This window comes from Balaenoptera ricei, chromosome 19 (genome assembly GCF_028023285.1).
Source record: "Balaenoptera ricei isolate mBalRic1 chromosome 19, mBalRic1.hap2, whole genome shotgun sequence".
NCBI lineage: Eukaryota > Metazoa > Chordata > Mammalia > Artiodactyla > Balaenopteridae > Balaenoptera > Balaenoptera ricei.
The window spans coordinates 58,442,072-58,460,757 of NC_082657.1; the positions used below are offsets into that span (position 1 = coordinate 58,442,072).

The 18,686-nt window shown below is 43.3% G+C and overlaps 1 protein-coding gene across 1 annotated transcript in view; it reads left to right on the forward strand.

Moving 5' to 3' along the window:
• The window catches only part of CDH13 (cadherin 13), a 1,051,470-nt gene that overhangs the window by 381,574 nt on the left and 651,210 nt on the right, over positions 1-18,686 (forward strand). Inside the window, exon 3 of the mRNA XM_059904794.1 lies at positions 7,153-7,361. Coding sequence (XP_059760777.1) covers positions 7,153-7,361 — 209 coding nt within the window. The remainder of the gene's footprint in view (positions 1-7,152; positions 7,362-18,686) is intronic.

The following is an 18,686-nucleotide window of genomic DNA, read 5'->3' on the forward strand; positions in this document are numbered from 1 at the left end:
TTCAATTGTGGTTTTGTCTCCCAGCTAAAGTTTGTCTTTTTCTGACATTTGCATTAAGCCCAGAGGACATTTTGAGTGGAAACATGCTGAAAGCATAATTGAAACTCTGAGTGGTGCCATTCGCCTAATTTGCATTTTTCCCCCAGGTGGGGATTGTTTACTTCCCCCCTTTCGTCTCCTGGGGTGTTCAAAGATTATCTCAAAGAATGATGTTGTGCAATTGATTCCAATAAATCCCCATGTACAGTATATTATATGTATAATTTTTTTTCCAGAAGCTATTTTAAATGCCAGTGATAAACTATGTAAGGAAGTCCTTTGTAGGTTCAGAATAGTACAGATAGCTCCTTTTCCCCCTCAGATAGAGGTTTTCAATATTTGTTCACAAGTTTAATTGTTTATTAGAATTTTTCCTTTCAATTATCTTCATGGTGTTATTCTGAGCTACTTAGGAGGTTGTCTCTATAGAAACATCTATTTTTAAAAAAAAAAATAGACATAGACTATTCAATTTCATCCTTCATATGTTCTTTGAACTCTGCACCCTGAAACATGCACTGGCTTGATCTCTATTTAAAAGTTTGAGAATCACTGATATTTTGATTGTGTCAACAAAGTTCATAATGTAAGACAATGTGGGCTGATCCTATCAATTGTGCCCTGTAATAGGAAATTTAAGGTGAGATTACAATCAGTGGGGAAGTAGAGTCTGTTTCCTTCAGGAGGAAGAAGAAACAAAGAGTGTTGTGACCTATTTCTGTTTTGATTAATATTAAAACACGATCGTTGACGTGGTCTAGATTTGTGCCTTTTCTAAGGTTTGTGTCTTTCTCATGACCTCATTACTCACGTTGTATATATTATTTCAAATATCAGAAGCTCTCCTAGATTATATCAGATAATCATATATAATTATATCAGAGCCTTCCTAGATTTTAAGTCTGAGTAGGGTAGAGCCAGGCATGCATTTGTTCAAATGAGGGAGGAATATAGCCCAAGCCACCATTTCTGGAGAATGGAACACACATCACTGTGAGGGTTTTAGTGCATACATGGACAAACATATGTTTTTACTTGACTTCTTAAATTTATTTTAACATTTTTAGAAAAAACACATTTGGCACATTCATCATGTACTATAAAGATTATCTTCAAATAATTTTGTAAATGAAAATGTGAGTCAATTAAAAGAAAAATATTAAATGAATAATAGATCAGGTATGAAAGTATGGCTAGACTGTGAATCTGGAAGCTAGTTGGTTGAAGGAAGGAGCACATTTGCTTAGGCAGACCAGCCTAGACTAACTGACTTGAACCTCATTCGGCCACGCTAGGTCTCGGTTGCCAGAGGAAAAAAGTCCTCACCTCAAATGGGTAACGTAAGGATTCACCGCAATCATGAATAGAAGATTCTCAGCACAGCGTCGCTCTTTTAGAAAAAGGAATGACTTGGATTTTTGGCCTGTTATCTCTACAAACAATCCATTTGAAGAATATTTAACATCACTTTGTGGCGTCCACTATGGGCAGGCACTGTAATTTCACTCCTTTGATGTCATTTTTCCTTCATGACTTCTCATGTGAGACAGATAGGGCTTTGCCAAGAAAAGTGGGAGGATCCAAAGATGAGCAAGTTTGGATCAGAATCATCTGCCTCACTCCTTTAGCCTCAGCAGAAATGTCTGTAGTAACCATTCCCATGGTAACCGCATAGGCCAGAACATGGGTGCCTGACAAGAAGGAGGTGGAAGGACCCAGGAGGCAGGCAGAAAACCAGCTAGAAGAAGGAAGCTGTGTAGAAAAGGAAAGTGAAGCTCCTTTAATGTCCAGAATTACAGGACTAACGATGAGAATAGTTCTTATTCATGGGGCACCAGGGTCTGTCCAAAGTGCTTTATGTACCTAGGTACATATCTTGTTTAATGCTCACCGTAAGAATTATAGTACCTATGAGGGGAGGTACTGTTGTTTGTTCCTTGGTTAAAGGGACAGGTGGTTTTCCCAAGGTCTCAGGGCCACTACACATGAGCCAGGATTGGAAAACGGCTTAGAAACCTACCATTAAAACTGCTTCTTCTTAGGGCACGAGAATAGCAGTTCCTGGCATGATAGGTCCCCACCCTCTTCTCTGTGCCAGGAATCGCTGGGAAATGTGGAAACCTGGCATCTTGACAAAGAATCCATTGTCCAAGGTCCTAGTTCTTGGCCCTGGCTGCATTAGATGCATCTGGGGAGTCTTAAAGAGATACTAGTGCCTGGACCCCAGCCTAGCTATGTTAGAATTTCGGTTCGGAGTTGGGACAGGTATTGCTACTTTTTAAAAATATTCTCTAGGTGATTCTCATAGGCTTGAAAAAGGCCCACAGTCTAAAGCACTCACTCCTGAACTGGTAAAAGGTGTCTAAAATATATAAGACCCAATTATGCAACCCTAGTTACTTGATAGCACAAGTTGGGAAGAGAGCTAGCATATATTGAGGGCCTACTGTGTGCCAGGTCCTGAATGTAGATGTGGTCTCTCAGTATGCCCTCACCTGGTACCTCTGACGACCTGGAGGGATCGGTGAGAGGCCTGAGGGGACAGGATGGGGGCAGCTGCCCTTTTTCCTCTCATTTATCATTTCTGGGAAATGGAGGTGCTGAGAGCTTGAACTATAGATGCAGTCTGATCAGACTGGGACCAGGTGTCTGCCTTTTCTGGGTGTGTGGCCTTGAGCATGTTAGTGTCTCCAAGGCTCAGTCTTTTCTCCCATAATATGGAAATGATGCTTATAGATTATGCATTCTCAGTGGGGCTTTATGTCACCAAAGGGGTGACATGGGTTCTTGGGAGAGAGGCAAAAATTGTACTTTGTGTGTGTGTAGAGTACACATATACATGCAGTAAATAAACTGGTATACAGTATGACATTGACAATTCATGAGAATGGTGGCAATTAGACAAAAACATCTAAAAACGCTCCTGGGTCAGGGGAGATAATGAAAAAAAGTTGGGAAATGCTGCTATAGATTAGAATTGCTATGAGGCTAAAAGGAGAGACTGAATGTACAGTCTTGGGCACAGAGCCTGGCACTCAGATGCCACTCAGTAAATAACAAGTTACTGTTCTTTGTCAAAACTTCATTCAACACTCACACACCGATCCCAACTATGCTTAGTGGCTATGCGAAGCTTAATTGGGATTATGAGGGAAGATAAGGCACCACCCCTGACTTCCACCAGTGAGCTAAGTCAAAGCTAAGCACAGGAGGCTAAGTGCTGTCATGAATGGATGCACACAGAGCCTGGGGAACTAAGGGGAGACCGTGGCTGAGTTCTTCATTTCCTACCTGGCTCCACTGCTGGGCTCAACCGAGACAAGAGGTGATGAGGGGCCTTCCTTCTCAGTTCCCAGCCTTGCCTGCAGTATCTTCTGCGCCCAGTATGGAAGAGGGACCCCTGCTCCACCACCACTAGGGCATCATTTAGCCCCGAGAGAGTAATTAAGTGGAATTGTTATTGATGGCCTCCTGTATGGAAAAGCTTTCTGTTCATTGCTGGAGATGAATAAAAGAATAAGATCCAATTTCTGCCCTTGGTTCTGATGGGGAAAATAGATACATAGAGTGGACCTGTTGATATGATATGATATAAAATTCACTATGTACAGGAAATGCTGGCAACACAAAGAGGATATTTGGAGAAGTGGCCCAAGCTGACTCTCCAAGAATGATAGAGTTAATGATGAGGTAATGATAGAGTTAACAGGGTGAAGAAGCTGGGAAGTATTTACCTTCTGCACAGAGGGAGCAATACAATCCACCGAAGGGGTAGGAGAGTAGCATAGCTGTCGGGAGGTGCGGAAGTGGGTAACGTGGGAGACACAGAGCGAAGATGGATGCCAGTGGGGGGCCAGTGGACAGCTTGGACAGGGAGGGCCTTGAGTGCTGAGCTTTATTTTGCGTGGGGAGCCAGAACTGTATGAGACTCAAGAGGAGGGAAGTCGGTTCTACAGTTGTGATGGACGGGTCCAAATTTCCTTCAAGAAATACGTCTTTATGTGGCCTTCCAGACCCCACATTTCCTGGACCAGCTTATCTCTTCTTTGCTTTCTCCCTTGCTCTCTGTGCCCATCTCGCTGGCTTATTTGCAGCTCCCTGAATGCCCCAGGGCCATTCCACATGTTGTGGTTCTGTCTGCCTGTAATAAGTCCCCTATTAATGTCCATCCCCACCCCTCCACCCTCACACTAGACTTCAAGCTAGGGACTGTGTCCATCTTTGTTCAACATTATAACCCCAACATCTGGCATAACCTGGGCTCAGGAAATATTTGTGGAAGGAAGGAAGGAAAGAGAAAAGACAGGAAGGAAGGGAAGAAGGAAGGAATTTACCTGTGAAACTAGAACCCCTACAGAGTCTTTCTATTCTGGGAAGATAATTATTGTGGTGATAAAAACCATATTAGCCTTTGTATGCCTTCCCTAGCCTCCATCCCTTCCCAGCTGAGACTGTCTTCTTTGATCCTGCCCAGGGACTAAGGCCAGAACCAGCCTCCTGGCAAAATAGACAACAAGTTCCCAAGCGGGCCCGGTCATCTGAGCAGTGTGCCTTCAGTGGGTTGATGCTAACTGATGGTGACAGTGAAAGCAACCGCCATGTCTCTCCTTCGTAGTTCACTTCCAAAACCTGGACCCAGCCACGCCCAATCGCTCCTAGCTACGAAGATGGTCAGAGGAAGTGAACAAGTGTCTGAGAACTGCAGACTCCCAAGAGATCCCATGTGTGTACACTACAGAGAAGCCCCTAGAGCTGACTTGGCAGCCAGGAAAGGCGCTGGAGCCCTGACACAGAGGGACCTCGAGGTGGCACTGGCACCCTGTGAAGTGCTTCCGGGCTGGGCGGGAACGTGGGAGCAGGACTGAGCTGGGGACGCACGTCATTATATGCAGGTTCTGCTGGGATTTCAGGAGGGGAGTGTTTTACAACAGGGCTTTGTCTTTACTGAGATCAGGTAGTGGTGAAAAGCAGACAGACCAGGGTTCAAATCTTGGTTTTATGATTTACAGACTGCGTGCTGGGCACCTCCTTCACCCTCTCAGAAGCCTCAGTTACTTTATCTACAGACTGTGGAGGGAGGGGGTCAAAACTGTTGTAAAGATTAAATAAGGTCATGTACGTAAAATGCTTAGCACTGAGTCTCATGTGTAGAAAGTGTTCAATTCACATTAGCCATTATAATGATCAGCTAAAATGGTTATTATCACCATAAGAATTATGGTCCCAGAATAGAAAGATCAGCTTAATTCAGCAGACAATTATATGGCTTTAACAGTGTACTTGGACCCAGGTAGATATTATCACTAAAAGACACACAAGAAGGTTCCTGGTAGTAATATTTTAAGAACCCCAAACTGGAAATAGCCCATATGCCCATCAACAGTAGAGTACATAAATAGACGCAGTATCGCCACATAATGGAATTCTATACACTGACGAGGATAAACTGCGCTACTTGCAGCCACTTGGATGAATCTTACAAACATAATGTTGAGTGAAAGAGGCAGACACAAGTGAGCACCCACTCTACGATTCCATTTGCATGAAGTGCAAGTACAAATGAAACTAATCTATGGTATTAGAAGTTAGGATAGTGTAGCCTTTGGGGAGGAGGGTAGGGATTTTACTCAGGGAGGGGGAGGAAGGGGGGGCTGGTAATATTTTGTGTCTAGGGCTGGGCACTGGGTACACGGATGTGCCCACTTTGTGAAAAATTCATTGAGCTGTGCGTTCTGATTTGTGTGCTCTTCTGTATCTGTGTTATGCTCCAATTAAAGGTTTAGTAAACGAACAAACGAGCCTGTTTAGCAGAGAGCTAAGAAAACAAAAGTGGGGGTGGGGAAGAAAGCAGGTAATACAATTCCACGCTTACCCCCAGGGTCCCCAGAGTTTACAGAGGAAGGCAGACGGGCACACACACGTACAGACAATAAGTGGTGATACCTGTAGTAACAGAATCATGCACTAAGATGCACTAAGATGCACTGCAGAGGGAAGCGTGATAGATCAGCTGTCACAGCTGCTGCTCATGGTAACGGCCCCGAGCTCCATGCAGTTCCGCCAGGACGGCTGCTTCTCGGACACAACCTAGCCATGCAGCTGTAGGAAGTGCCCTCACATCTATCCAGCCACTGTCCTAATCTGGGCCAGGCATCATGGGTATGACACCAAACTAACAGTTTTCTTGGCTTCTCTTCTTGCCCTTCTCCAAACCGCTCTCTAGAACCCAGAGATACTAAATTAGAATCTTTGGACTGGGTGCTCAGTACTTAAAAAACAAATCTCCCATGTGATTCCGATACACCCCAGCCCCGTGGGAAGCATTGATCTACCCTGGAACCAGAACACACTCCTGACCTTGACCCTCTCCACACTAAAAATAGTTCAGGGCTATGGACCAGAACACACACCTGACCTTGACCCTGTCCACACTAAAAATAGTTCAGGGCTATGAGGCAGCCTCCTAACTTAGCGGCATTTCCTAATTTGTATCTAAAGGACATGTTCAGCTTCATTTCCAGCCTCTCCACCTCCCCATCCCTGCATCATTTCAAGTCCACCTCTGATCCCAGTGCACTGAGTTAGTTCTCTTTCTCTGAGTCTGTTTTGTTACTTCACCACCTCCATGCCTTTGAGTAACCTAGAACCCCAATACCCTCTTAGGGGCCTTCTAATTTCCCGTTCATCTTCAAGACCCAGCTCAAATATCTTGTCTATGAAGCTGTCCCTCAAGGCTCCTGAGCTCTCTGGTTCTGCCACAGCACCTCATACAGAAGGGAGGAGATTGTGTCCTCAAACATCACTCCACCATATCTGACTGTACGCTTAACTCACTACACTCCAGGGCAGGGAAGAGGTTCTCTTTGTGCATCAAAGGGCTTTGCACCTGCCTGGGCCATGGGAGGTGATTAAGGATGATTCTTGATTGAGTGAGGTCCTTCAGCACAGTCAAAGCCATATGGCTACAAGAGGGTGCTGTGGGATAAGGGGCAGCATTCGTGGATCTGGAATGCAGAGTGGTAATCCACATTTAATGGTCAAAGATAGCTCCAGGACTGAGCTGCCCAACCTACTCACACTCCTGTTTCTGTTCATGTGTTTTGTTTTTGCCAGTGACCTTCAGTGACTGTAAGGGAAATGACAAGCTACACTATGAGGTCTCAAGCCCATACTTCAAGGTGAACAATGATGGCAGCTTAGTCGCCCTGAGAAACATAACTGCAGTGGGCAAGACTCTATTCGTCCACGCCCGGACTCCCCGTGCGGAAGACATGGCAGAACTCGTGATTGTCGGAGGGAAAGACATCCGGGGCTCCTTGCAGGTAATATAACTGCTTGGGATAAGTTGGGTCCAAGGAGGAACATTGCGGTCTGTATGTCTTTTGGGGAAAATGGGTCTTTGGTTTATTATTGGTCAAGATTCTTTTGTTGTTTACAAATGATAGAAACCTAACTCAAAAAACAGTGTGGCCGGGGGAATTTTTGGGGTCATGTGACAAATATTTCAGGGATAGCTTTGCCTGCTAGCATGGCTATGTATCCGTGCCCAGATGACGGCATCAGCTTTGGTCTTATCCATCTGTGGTTCCATTTTCCTTCTACTGTCTTTACTCTTAGACAGTCCCAACCATCCCTGCTTCCCTGTGTGGAGGTCTCAGCAGCTCCACTTCATTTTCTCAGTCTGATGTCACCTGAGAGAGCATCTCTTCCTGATACTGCCAACCCAAGCTTGAAACCGAATCTCATTGGCTCTCCTTAGAGCGTGTGTCCATCCCTGAGCCAGTTACTGTGTCCATTTGGTCCTGAGGCTCTGGTTGGCTAAGTCTGGGTCACATGCCTTGCCCCCAAATGAGGGTAGACTCAGCCCCACCTAAAGTATATAGACTGAGAGTGAAAAAAAGGGTCGTTAGTTACTCAAAGTAAGTTAGGATGCCGTCATCTAAGGAAGGGAAATGGATGTTGGGCAGGCAAGAACCAGAGTCGCCCACTGGAGTTGTATATGAGGCAACCATGGCATATGGCGCTGCCCCTTTGCCATGCACTGGTGCCCATTCCTTTCCACATGCATATGTATGCAGATCTCTGCCCCTGCACACATGTGACTTTAGGAATGCCACGAACTGCCCTTCAGGCTTCCTGATTGTGTCATCCAGAAACATTTGGTACAATGGACTTACCTACTCCTGCTTCACCAGGAGTTCAGAGACTCTGTGGCTTCTCGATTATAGAAAGGGAAGACACACAGCAAGACCCAGGCAAAATAATAACAATAATAATGGCATGTCCCCAGCTTGGTGCGGCTAGCCTTTTCCTACATGCTGCTGGCCTGCTCTTACCCAGTTTTTTAAAGCCTGTGATTCCCACTGCCTTCCTCCATCTGCCACGTTCCCCATAACCCTGCTTTATCTGCTAATTTTGTTCAGTGGTGGAGTGAACACCGATTCCACAGCTGGGGAGCAGAGATAGTACAAATGACAATGTGAGTGTTGCTTTCCTGCCAATGCTGTCTGTGTGATCTTGAAAGAATCATATATCTGCAGACTAGAGGGGTTAAACAGTCTTCAATGGCAAATAAGTGGCATGTGTGCTGCCCCACTCTGTCACCATATACGTGGCAGATATTGCTAATCACCCCTGGCTTGACCTGAGTATCTCTCCCAATACAATGCTTCTGGAAGCTACTATCCATTGGTCATTTAGAGATGTTTCTACGGCTGGAATATATTTGCCATCTCTGGACTGGACAAGCTCCATAATTCCCCTTCATATCTGTGAATCTGAGTTAAGGGTAGGTAGCAAGCTACAAATGAATCCACAGTGTGCCACTGATATTTTCAAAAGAAAATAGGATCTTGGTGAATACATACCAGTGTGGAAATCCATTGGCACCACAAAAGCAAGCTTATCTCTCACTTAGCCGTGGTCATTTTCACAGCATCTCACTAACTCGTGATATAAATGACTTCCAAATATCTAAAGCAACAAAACTGCCAGAATGTGCAGCACGAAGTGCTTCTTGGGAACAAGTAAATGGCTCAGAGATTCACAGAAGGGGGTTCACATGCAGGATGGGATGTATTTAGATGAATATTGTTCATCGTGATTGACAGCTCGTCTTTAAATCTGGAACAGACAGTGTCATAGTATTGAGCTCAAAGCAGAGCAGAGGGATTGGAGGCACTTCTTAGGACAAAACTTCGCCTTCATGGGCTTGGAGACCCAGGATCGTTACCAAGAGACTCCGTCTTGAAGAGCTGGTCTCTTGAGTTCCAGAAAGACACCCTTCTGGAGGCAAAGCTCCTTGGAGCCCCAGCTGTTTCTCATTTGTCTCTTTCTGAACACACCGTCCACATAGCTTGGCTGCAATCGTTTGCTTCTTATAAAGCACAGTGGAGGCTGCTGTCCTGGTCAGTTGGCCAGGCTCCAGCTGAACGGGGCATTCATCTCCTGCCTCCAGTAATTCTGTGAGGTTTGAAAATCGGCCTTGTGAAGTTGCCCAGATGTGTCCATAATACAAAAAGTCCAAAAAAAGAAAAAGGAAAACAAAATAGCTAGCCAGAGAATCCCTCTAAGGAAAGCACAGTCCTTAACGGATGCCCAGTTGGTATTTTTGAAGCCCTACTCTGTGTGGCAGAGTGGGCCAGCTGCTAGAGAAGGAAAGCAATAAGTACACTAGTCAGCTCAGCTCCTGGATGGGGAGAGAAAGTGAACGTGTATGTTGATTAAGTACCAAGTAGGGAGGCAGTGGTGAAGGCTGCTCTGTGCCTTTAGGGAAGCGAGAGGGCAGGGGAGGTGGGGCTGGTAACGACAGCCAACGCGTGCATGGCGCTTACTGTGTGCCAGGTGCTGCACCACGGGCCACAGAGGCTGACTCATCTAATCTCCCCACCACCGATGAGGCACATGCTCCTGTCCCCATTTTACAATCTGGGGTAAACCGAGGCACAAAGAGGTGAGTGAGAGCCTGTATTGTTTAGCGGGACTCTCGTAAGTGTGTGCATCTCAGGGTATGCTTTAATGGGCGTTATTTCTAACCCTCACAACCCCCTGTGAGGCTGCTGATGGCAGCCCTTCCTACAGATGTGAGAACTTGGCCAAGATCTCCTAGCTTGAAACTGGCAGAAATGAGACTGAGATTCTGGCCTCTCCACCCGTTCTCCTTCCTGCCACCAGAAGACTGTGCCCCTTGGGTGGCTACCCATGGGTCCAAAGGTGAGGGCATGAGTTAGAGCAATACAGTAGCGATGGAGGGGAACAACCAGTGGAAGGTGTGGTTTGAAGGAAGAAAGAGCCAAGATTCAGCGTCCTGATGATTCCGAATTGTCTAGCCTAGGAGGATGGAGATGGATTGGACCAGTCAGGGAATTGTGGTTGGGAAAGGTGAATAGTCCAGCTTCGATGCGTTGAGTTGGTGGCTCCTGGGGACATCTTGATAGAGACAGGGATGGATATCTGGGTAAACATCTGGGGGAAAAGCAGCATAGTGGTGGGGCTTTGGCTTTGGTGTCAAACTTAAGCAGGTTCAAATTTCTGCTCCACCACTTACGATTACGTGACCTTGGGCAAGCCACTCATCTCCCTGCACTTCAACATCCTCATCTACGAAGCAGGGATAAGAATAGAGCCTCTATCACAGAATCATTCCATTGGGCTCAGCACCAGACACCAGGTGACATGTCCCATCAATGGCATTATTTTAGAACCTCTCGAGAAAGGATAAGGAACCATGGGCTAAATGTCCTCTCTGAGGCCATGACACAGAAACCAGAGATTAGAGGTAGAAGAAGAAAGTGAGGCCAAAGAGAGAAACAAGGGCACTGGGGCACCCAGCACAATCAAAACAGGAGAGATGTCACAGTGGCTGGTTTCACATCACTATGTTTGGGAAGGAAGGATTCTCTAAGAAAAATGTAACCCCAGTGAAGCCCAATTCAGCTGCAGTAACTGGAGCCCAGCAATTCTTTAATAAAAGGATGTGCCTCTCTTACCTTACCTGCTCCCTGCGACCCCTTTTCACGGGAAAGCCTGTAGCCCAAATCTGTGAAGTCTGATTGTTAATGGTTTAATTATAGACGCTCAAGCTATTGCTGCCTTTTTAATGGGTTACCCAGAAGCTAGTACCTGCCTGGTCCGTGTAAGATCATCTTAGATCTGCATGGGTGGAGGAGCAGTTGAATCCCCTGTCTTTGGACAGACGAGGGGGGATGGTTAAGGAGGGGGCCGAGGTTAACCATGTGTGCACAAAGGTGTTTTCTAGCCTGTGGAATGTGATCCTGAACTTGACTCACAGAAGTATGTCTGGACAGGGCTGTGGCTTGCCCCCACCAGATCTGCTGTCCCTCACTGCCTGGCAATGGTGAACATGAAGACAGGAGAGCATTTGCTTTTATTTACTTACTTATTAATTGGCTGGTTATTTTTACCTTGAATATAGAACTCCAGAGGTTTACATGGAAAAGCTCTGTGTTTCATTCCTTTTGCATCTTGGATAGAGATGTCTTTACCTGCTGTGTAAATGGGACTCATCAACCTCCTTTACACGTTTCAAGCCTGGGGAAAAAATATGCCACTTACTTATTTATTTCTAACTTAAGAATTTGTAGCTTCCATAACTGTAGATTATGGCACCGAATTCTGACGTCAAATAAGAACTCAGTAAAGTCAGGCTGGGAAGTAAGAACATCACAGAGCTTGCAGGAATTTATTTTGAATTGAGTTTGGGAGCTAAAGAGACTGTACCTACCAGCTACATTTTGAAATGTGGGAGTTCACGCTCTAAGCAACTGTAGAATTTAGACACCTGTGACCCAGGCAGCTGGGTCTCATGAGCAAAGCAGGAGACATGCATGTAGCAGAAGGGAGAGTTGTGGAGGCCCACAGGCTACAGGCTTGAATCAGGCTTCCCTGCCCCCAGACTGGGGTTATCAGTGCAAATCTGATCCCATCACTCCTCTGCCTAATGGGCCCTTACTTCCTCATCAGGCTGTTTGGCCCTTGGGATGAATTCTGAAGTCTTTATATATGTGTGAAAAGGTCCTTTGCAGTCTAGCCTGATTCCTTTTCGGTTCTAAGTGGCTTGACCTGCTGAAATGTTACTTCCTCCAAGAGCCTTCCCTGGTACCCGTTCCAAAGGAAGGTCTCCCCTGCTAGTCTCACTTCTAGCACCTGTTCTATTCCTTCCTGGCCTTCTTCTCCGTTGGTAATTAAGCATTTACTTCCTTATTTAGATGTTTAAAGTGTGGCTCCCTGATGAGACTATAAGCTCCCTGAAGGCAGGAATATAGTCTGTTTGCTTTCTACTTCCCTCTCTCACTCCCTGCTTTCCTTCCTTTCTTCCTGGTGTGTCCACTGCTCTATCTTCAGCACCTGGCACAGTGCTGGCATATAGTTGGTGTTCAGTAAATGTCTTTTGAATAAATGCATGAGTAGATTGAGTCCCTCCTTTCATACCACTCCCTGCATTGAACTCTGCCCCCACCCCCCAATACCAAACCACATGTGGTTTCTTGAACTGGCCGAGCTCTCCCTCCCGTTCATGCTGGCCATTCCTCTGTCTGGATTATGCCCTCTTCGCCATGGCCCCAGCTGCCCCATGGCCAGCACCAATTGACAGGGCTAACTCTTTTGAAACTTCTGGACCTGCCAAGATTTCCCTTCTTCGGGGACACCTCTCTGACTGTCCCCTGGCTGGTTAAGTGATTTTTCCTCCATGCTCCTCAGAGAGCCCTGCCTGGCTGGCCCCCATCATAGCCTTAAACTTTAACCATCTCATTTTTCTGTGTTTGTTTTCGTCTCGATTCTGAGCTCTGGAACTCAGGGCCCTGGCTTCCATGCAGGAAGGCTGAGAACACTGCCCTGGAGCTGGATGCCTTGGCATGATTCCCAGTGCCACGCTTGCCACCTCTGCTTCAGTTCCCTCAGACGTAGAATAGGCTCATAATAGTATCAGCTTCACAGAGATGTCACAAGGATTAAATGAGTAAATGTATGCGAAGTATTTAGAACAGTGCCGAGCACAAAGTAGGGGCCACGAAAAAGCCAGTTATTCCTCCTCCTCGTATCATTAGAGTCAGACTGTGATACATGCACAGTGAGTGAACTGGGCGAATTCAGACAACCCAATCCTTCCTCCCTTCCAATAAGACCAAATTCTGTCACTTATACAACCTAGAGAATTCAAGATTATACGTGAACTTACGTGAAACACTGACTAAACTTCCAAGAGAGGATTCTTTATTCCTATGGGTTCACTTAACAAACATCAAAAGACTTGCAGTATGTAGAAGTTAATTACAAACAATTTACACTTCTTAACTGGAAGTCAGTGCATGGTATTCTCAGGAAAGGGAAACTGGTCTCTTAATCAAGTTGCTTAAATTAAATGCAAAAAAAAAAAAAATTATTTTCCCCCTTTTTTGGCCATTTTAAAAATTCCTGAAAAAAAATAAGATGAACAGAGAAAGTTATGACAGAAATTGAAAAGGCAAAATTTAAGGCTTGTTTACCTTGTTTGATCATTACCACTATAAACATGCAATTTAAAAGACATAAGTTTGGCTCCTAATCCAGTTCTAAGAATCGCGATGGAAATAGTTCCAAAAAAATAAAATAAAAGGAGCAATTAGAGGAAGGAACAACTTGGGAGAAACCATTGATTTTATTTTTAATATTTAAAATAAAATATGTCATCAACTGATCAGAAGCCAATATTAGTATTGCTGTTAATTATGCATCTTGATCCTCAGGGGGATTATACCTTTTAAATCCACTGCTTTGCAGAATCTTAAGGTTCCATTTGTTAAGTACCTCTTGGAACGGTAAATCTAGAATCTCAAAATCAGCGGCTGAGTGCCCCTCTGTTCCTGCATATGTATGTGCTCTGGGACATTTAGCTGAATTGTTGTGGATGATATTAATTAACCGGGACCTGGAATGACTCCAAACTGGGATTTAATCAAACATTTAGTACTTATTAGTCATGTGGCACTGAAAAGTCACCTAACTCCTTTGAGGTTTGGTTTTCTCATCTGTACAGTGATACCCTGGCCTTGCTTATATACCATAATGGGGTACATGAAATTGGAAAAATATGTATTGTACCTAACCCAGTGCTAACAGAGGATTTTCAATCACGAATTGTTTATTCTTCACTGAAGTACCCAGTTGCTGTCACTTATGCATATTTTTTTCCAATTTTCCTAATCTCACACATTCTAGACAAAAATATTTTTGCACTTTCGTTATTGAGATAAACTCCAGTTTTTATCATCCCTGAGCCAACCATTTGAATCTTCTCTGTTCTGGCCACTATACCATCTAACTCCCAAAGTGCCTGTCACACCGCATCCATGTGACTTGACTTCATTTGTTTAAAGCATCTCTTGAGAGTGAGAGCAACCAGCTTATGGTAAAATTAATAGCCTTGTCTCCAGATCTTATCACATTGACTGGGAGCGGCTTGGAGTCTGTCAAGCTGGTCAATGGTATCGATCTTGCTCCCATGAAATGCGTTTTATAACCGCCATGGTGGAGAACCAATCTGTGCATTTACTGTGGCCATAAAGAAATGAAGAGTTAAAGCTGTAGATACGTAATATGCTCTGATTTAACAAGAGTGATAACTTCAAAAACCTGCAGAGGACCACTGTTCATGGCAAATGCCTCCCCAGTTACTATTAAGGAAAATTAGTATCCATTTAACTGTCACCCAAATTGGGGAAAATATGTAGCTCCAAAATTATATTGGTACAGATCCAAGAATTGGGCCTGTAGAACACGGTATTAGGCTGTTACATTTTGACACACAACTAAATTGTTATGTTTATGATTCTTAGCTCCAGGATACTATTCAAATATAGATAAGAGACATCTTTCGACTCATTAATTTAAGTAGATAACAGATTGCTTTGTGGATCAGAATCTAAGAAAACTATATTCTGAAGATTAATTTTAATTGAAATGCTTGGGGAAGAAATAACTGATCTCATAGAAAGTCTAGATAACTAAAAGTAGCTTCTTTTTGGCTTGTGAAGACTCAAGATTTTATGCTGTACAGAAGTGTGGGCCAATAGAAAAGCAATGTGAGCCACATATGTAATTTTAGGTTTCCTTATCGTAACATTAGAAAAAGAAACAGATGAAATTAATTTTAATAGTATATATTAAACCAGGCACTCCCCTGGTGGTCCAGTGGGTAAGACTCCCTGCTCCCAGTGCAGGGGACCTGGGTTCGATCCCTGGTCGGGGAACTAGATCCCACATGCATGCTGCAATTAAGAGTCTACATGCCTCAACTAAGAAGCCTGCATGCCACAACTAAGAAGCCCACATGCTGAAACGAAGATCCTGCATGCCACAGCTAAGACACGGTACAGCCAAAATAAATAAATAAATAAATAAAATAAATAAAGCTAATATAAAATAGTATATATTAAACCATATATAGTATATATTTAACATATATATTTAACCATAAATATACCCAATGTATATATTGTATATTTTATATATACATACACACACCCAATATATGCATATTAGGTTAAATTTCATAGATGTAGTTATAGATATTCTCTATATAGATATATCTCTGTATCTATTTCTGTATATCTATATAGATACTCTCCATATCTATATAGATATCTCTCTCTATATATATCTCTGTCTCTCTACATATACATATATACATATAGAGATACATCTAAATAGATATGGAGAGTATCTTTGAAGTGTGTGTGTGTGTGTGTGTATATATATATATATATATATATAAATAAATTTATCCCAATGTATATAAAACCTAAAACATAATTTATCTAAGATATATCAATAAGTAATCAGGTGAACATTAGTAATAATTTTTTACATTCTTTTTATACTGAATCTTTGAAATGCAGTACGTATTTACACTTACAGCACATCTCAATGTAGATTAGCTGGATTTTAAGTGCTTAATAGCCACAAGCAGAACTTGGCTATCAGTTAGACAGGGCTGCCGTGGAACTCTGCTGGAATATTCATAAATTTTGAAAGAGAAATGGAAAGAGTCATTCACTGGGGGCCTACTACATGTCAGGACATTGTCTTAGATGTTCTCACACATACGTCTGTTTTTCTAATCCTCATAGCCAGCCTGTGCCATTGGTAATCTGGTTCCTACTTTGCCGATGCAGAAGTAGCCCAGGTTCAGAGATGCTGAGTGACTTAGCCAATGTCATCATTCTGTCAGCAAGTGGCAGAATTGGGAATTGGGCCTGGGCCTTCTGATTCTATGCAGTCCCTGCTATTTTAGTAATACTGACATTTACAACAGAACTAGTGCTTTTCTATTCTACTATAAAGACTATGAAATGACATAGGAAAATTAAAACGTGGTTAGAGAATAAAAAATGAATGCAGAGCGGAGCAAAAACTCCTAAAGAAATTTTAGGTAGGTGGACAAGTCCTGTGTTATCACAACACTTTTAAAAACTCTCATCATGAATAGAGTCTTCGGAGAAAGAACCTCATGGAAACAGCACAAGGTTTCTAAATACAAATGTCCCTTAGGCCCTGAGTTCCTTTATTTCAGACCTTATCTCATTCATCTTCATAGTCCTAGAGTCTAGTGAAAATGTATTACATTTATACTTTTTAAGTTATAATTTAAAATTTTATTTTAGTATTTATTATATGGATTTGATCCTCACAACAACACCTTGAAACAGATGGTGCTATTCTTGTTTTATGAGTCAAGAAACTGAGACTCAGAGAAGTCAAGAGGTTGGTCAGTCTCAGGTGGTAGAGCAGGTCAAGTGGCACCTCAGCATTCAAACTGACAGTGATTCCCTAGGCCCAGTGTTCTATCCACAGCTAGCTTTCCAACAGCTGCTTGGGGCTTTTCAAGTAAAAGGAATATAGAATCATCAGAGAGAAATTTTCACCTAGTATTTTTGATGGGATAAGATAATGTGATAGAATGCATATTTTTCTAGGCTCTCTGATATACTTCTAACCTCCTATCTTTTATTATTACCATAAATGAAATACAAGTGAATTCTAAGTGTAAGTATTGAGGTGGTAACGTGTTTTTTAAACTTGCCTCTCATCTGGCACGTGGAAATAAGATACCTGATCACCATGGTCTTTGCCAGTTGGCACGGCTGCTCTTATTGGAGATGAAATGACGTAGGAAAATTTCAAACTGATTAGAAATTTTAAAAATCATATAAATCTGAGAGAGAATTCTAAGGAAATTTTTGGTAGTTGGAGCCCTGTGTTGTCATGACACTTTTTAAAAACTTTCCTCATGAATAAAACCTTTGGAAGTAGAACCACTTGGAAACAGCACAAGATTTTCAAATGTAAATGTCTCCTAGGCCACCCTGTAAAAGTCTGGTTCTCAATTCTGACTGAAAGAACAAACAAAAAAATTTCAATGATAAGAGGGCACAGTTGTTGATTACAGACCATGGACTGTCTCTATTTAGTTTTTTGGTCTCAATGTTCGAAAACTCGGTAACAAAGGAACATTGAGAGGATGTACCACTTACTCAGTCTCCCTCCACCAAGCACATGGGTTAATTAAATTACATGTTCTTCACCCAGACTTTTAAGGAAGAAGCCTGAGCATCTGGAGAAAATAAAGCAAAGAAGAGCATTATGGCTCCAGCCAACCATATCCTCTATCTGCCCACGCAGGTTTCTGTGAGCCGGGCTTGATTTGTGGCAAATGACGGGGTGGCAGCTCCTCTTGGGCCACACTTTGATGCTGTTTGATCCTCAACTCAATTGCTTGTTCAGACAAAGCCAAGTCTAGTCTCAAGCTATCACACAGACAAACAGGAATGAGCCTCTGGCCAGGGCCCAACCTCATCAGGCTTATTTTGTCTTTTTTCTGCTCCTGTTAACAGAAGCAGAAACCCTCGAGTTCTACGTTCTAGGGATGCTACTTAAAAATAATAACAGTAATAATAATACAGTAAGTCCCCTATGTATGAACGAGTTCCATTCCAAAAGTGCATTCGTAAGTCCAATTTGTTCCTAAGTCCAACAAAGTTAGCCCAGGTACCCAACTAACACAATCGGCTATATAGTACTGTACTGTAATAGGTTTATAATACTTTTCACACAAATAATACTTAAAAAACAAACACAAAAAATAAAACATTTTTAATCTTACAGTGCAGTACCTTGAAAAGTACAATAGTACAGTACAACAGCTGGCATACAGGGGCTGGCATCAAGCGCACAGGCAAGAAGAGTTATTCACTGGAGGAGGGAAGGAGGTGGGAGATGGTAGAGCTGCAGGATTGTCAGCAAAAGGAGACAAAGGGCAAGCTGCAATTTCACTCATACCTGATGTTGATGACACAGGTTCTGGTTCCTTGCTGGATTCAATTCTATCTACCCTCTTGAAAAAACGATCCAGTGATGTCTGGGTAGTAGCTCTCATCCTCCATGCGCCTAGAGCCCGAGCTCTGCAACAAGAGAAGCCACCGCGATGAGAAGCCCGCACATCACAACGAAGAGTAGCCCCCACTCACGACAACTAGAGAAAGCCCGTGCGCAGCAATGAAGACCCAACGCAGCCAAAAATAAATTTTAAAAAAAGATACTATACTACTATACTCTATACAGTACTGTAAAGTACACAAAAGCACAACCAC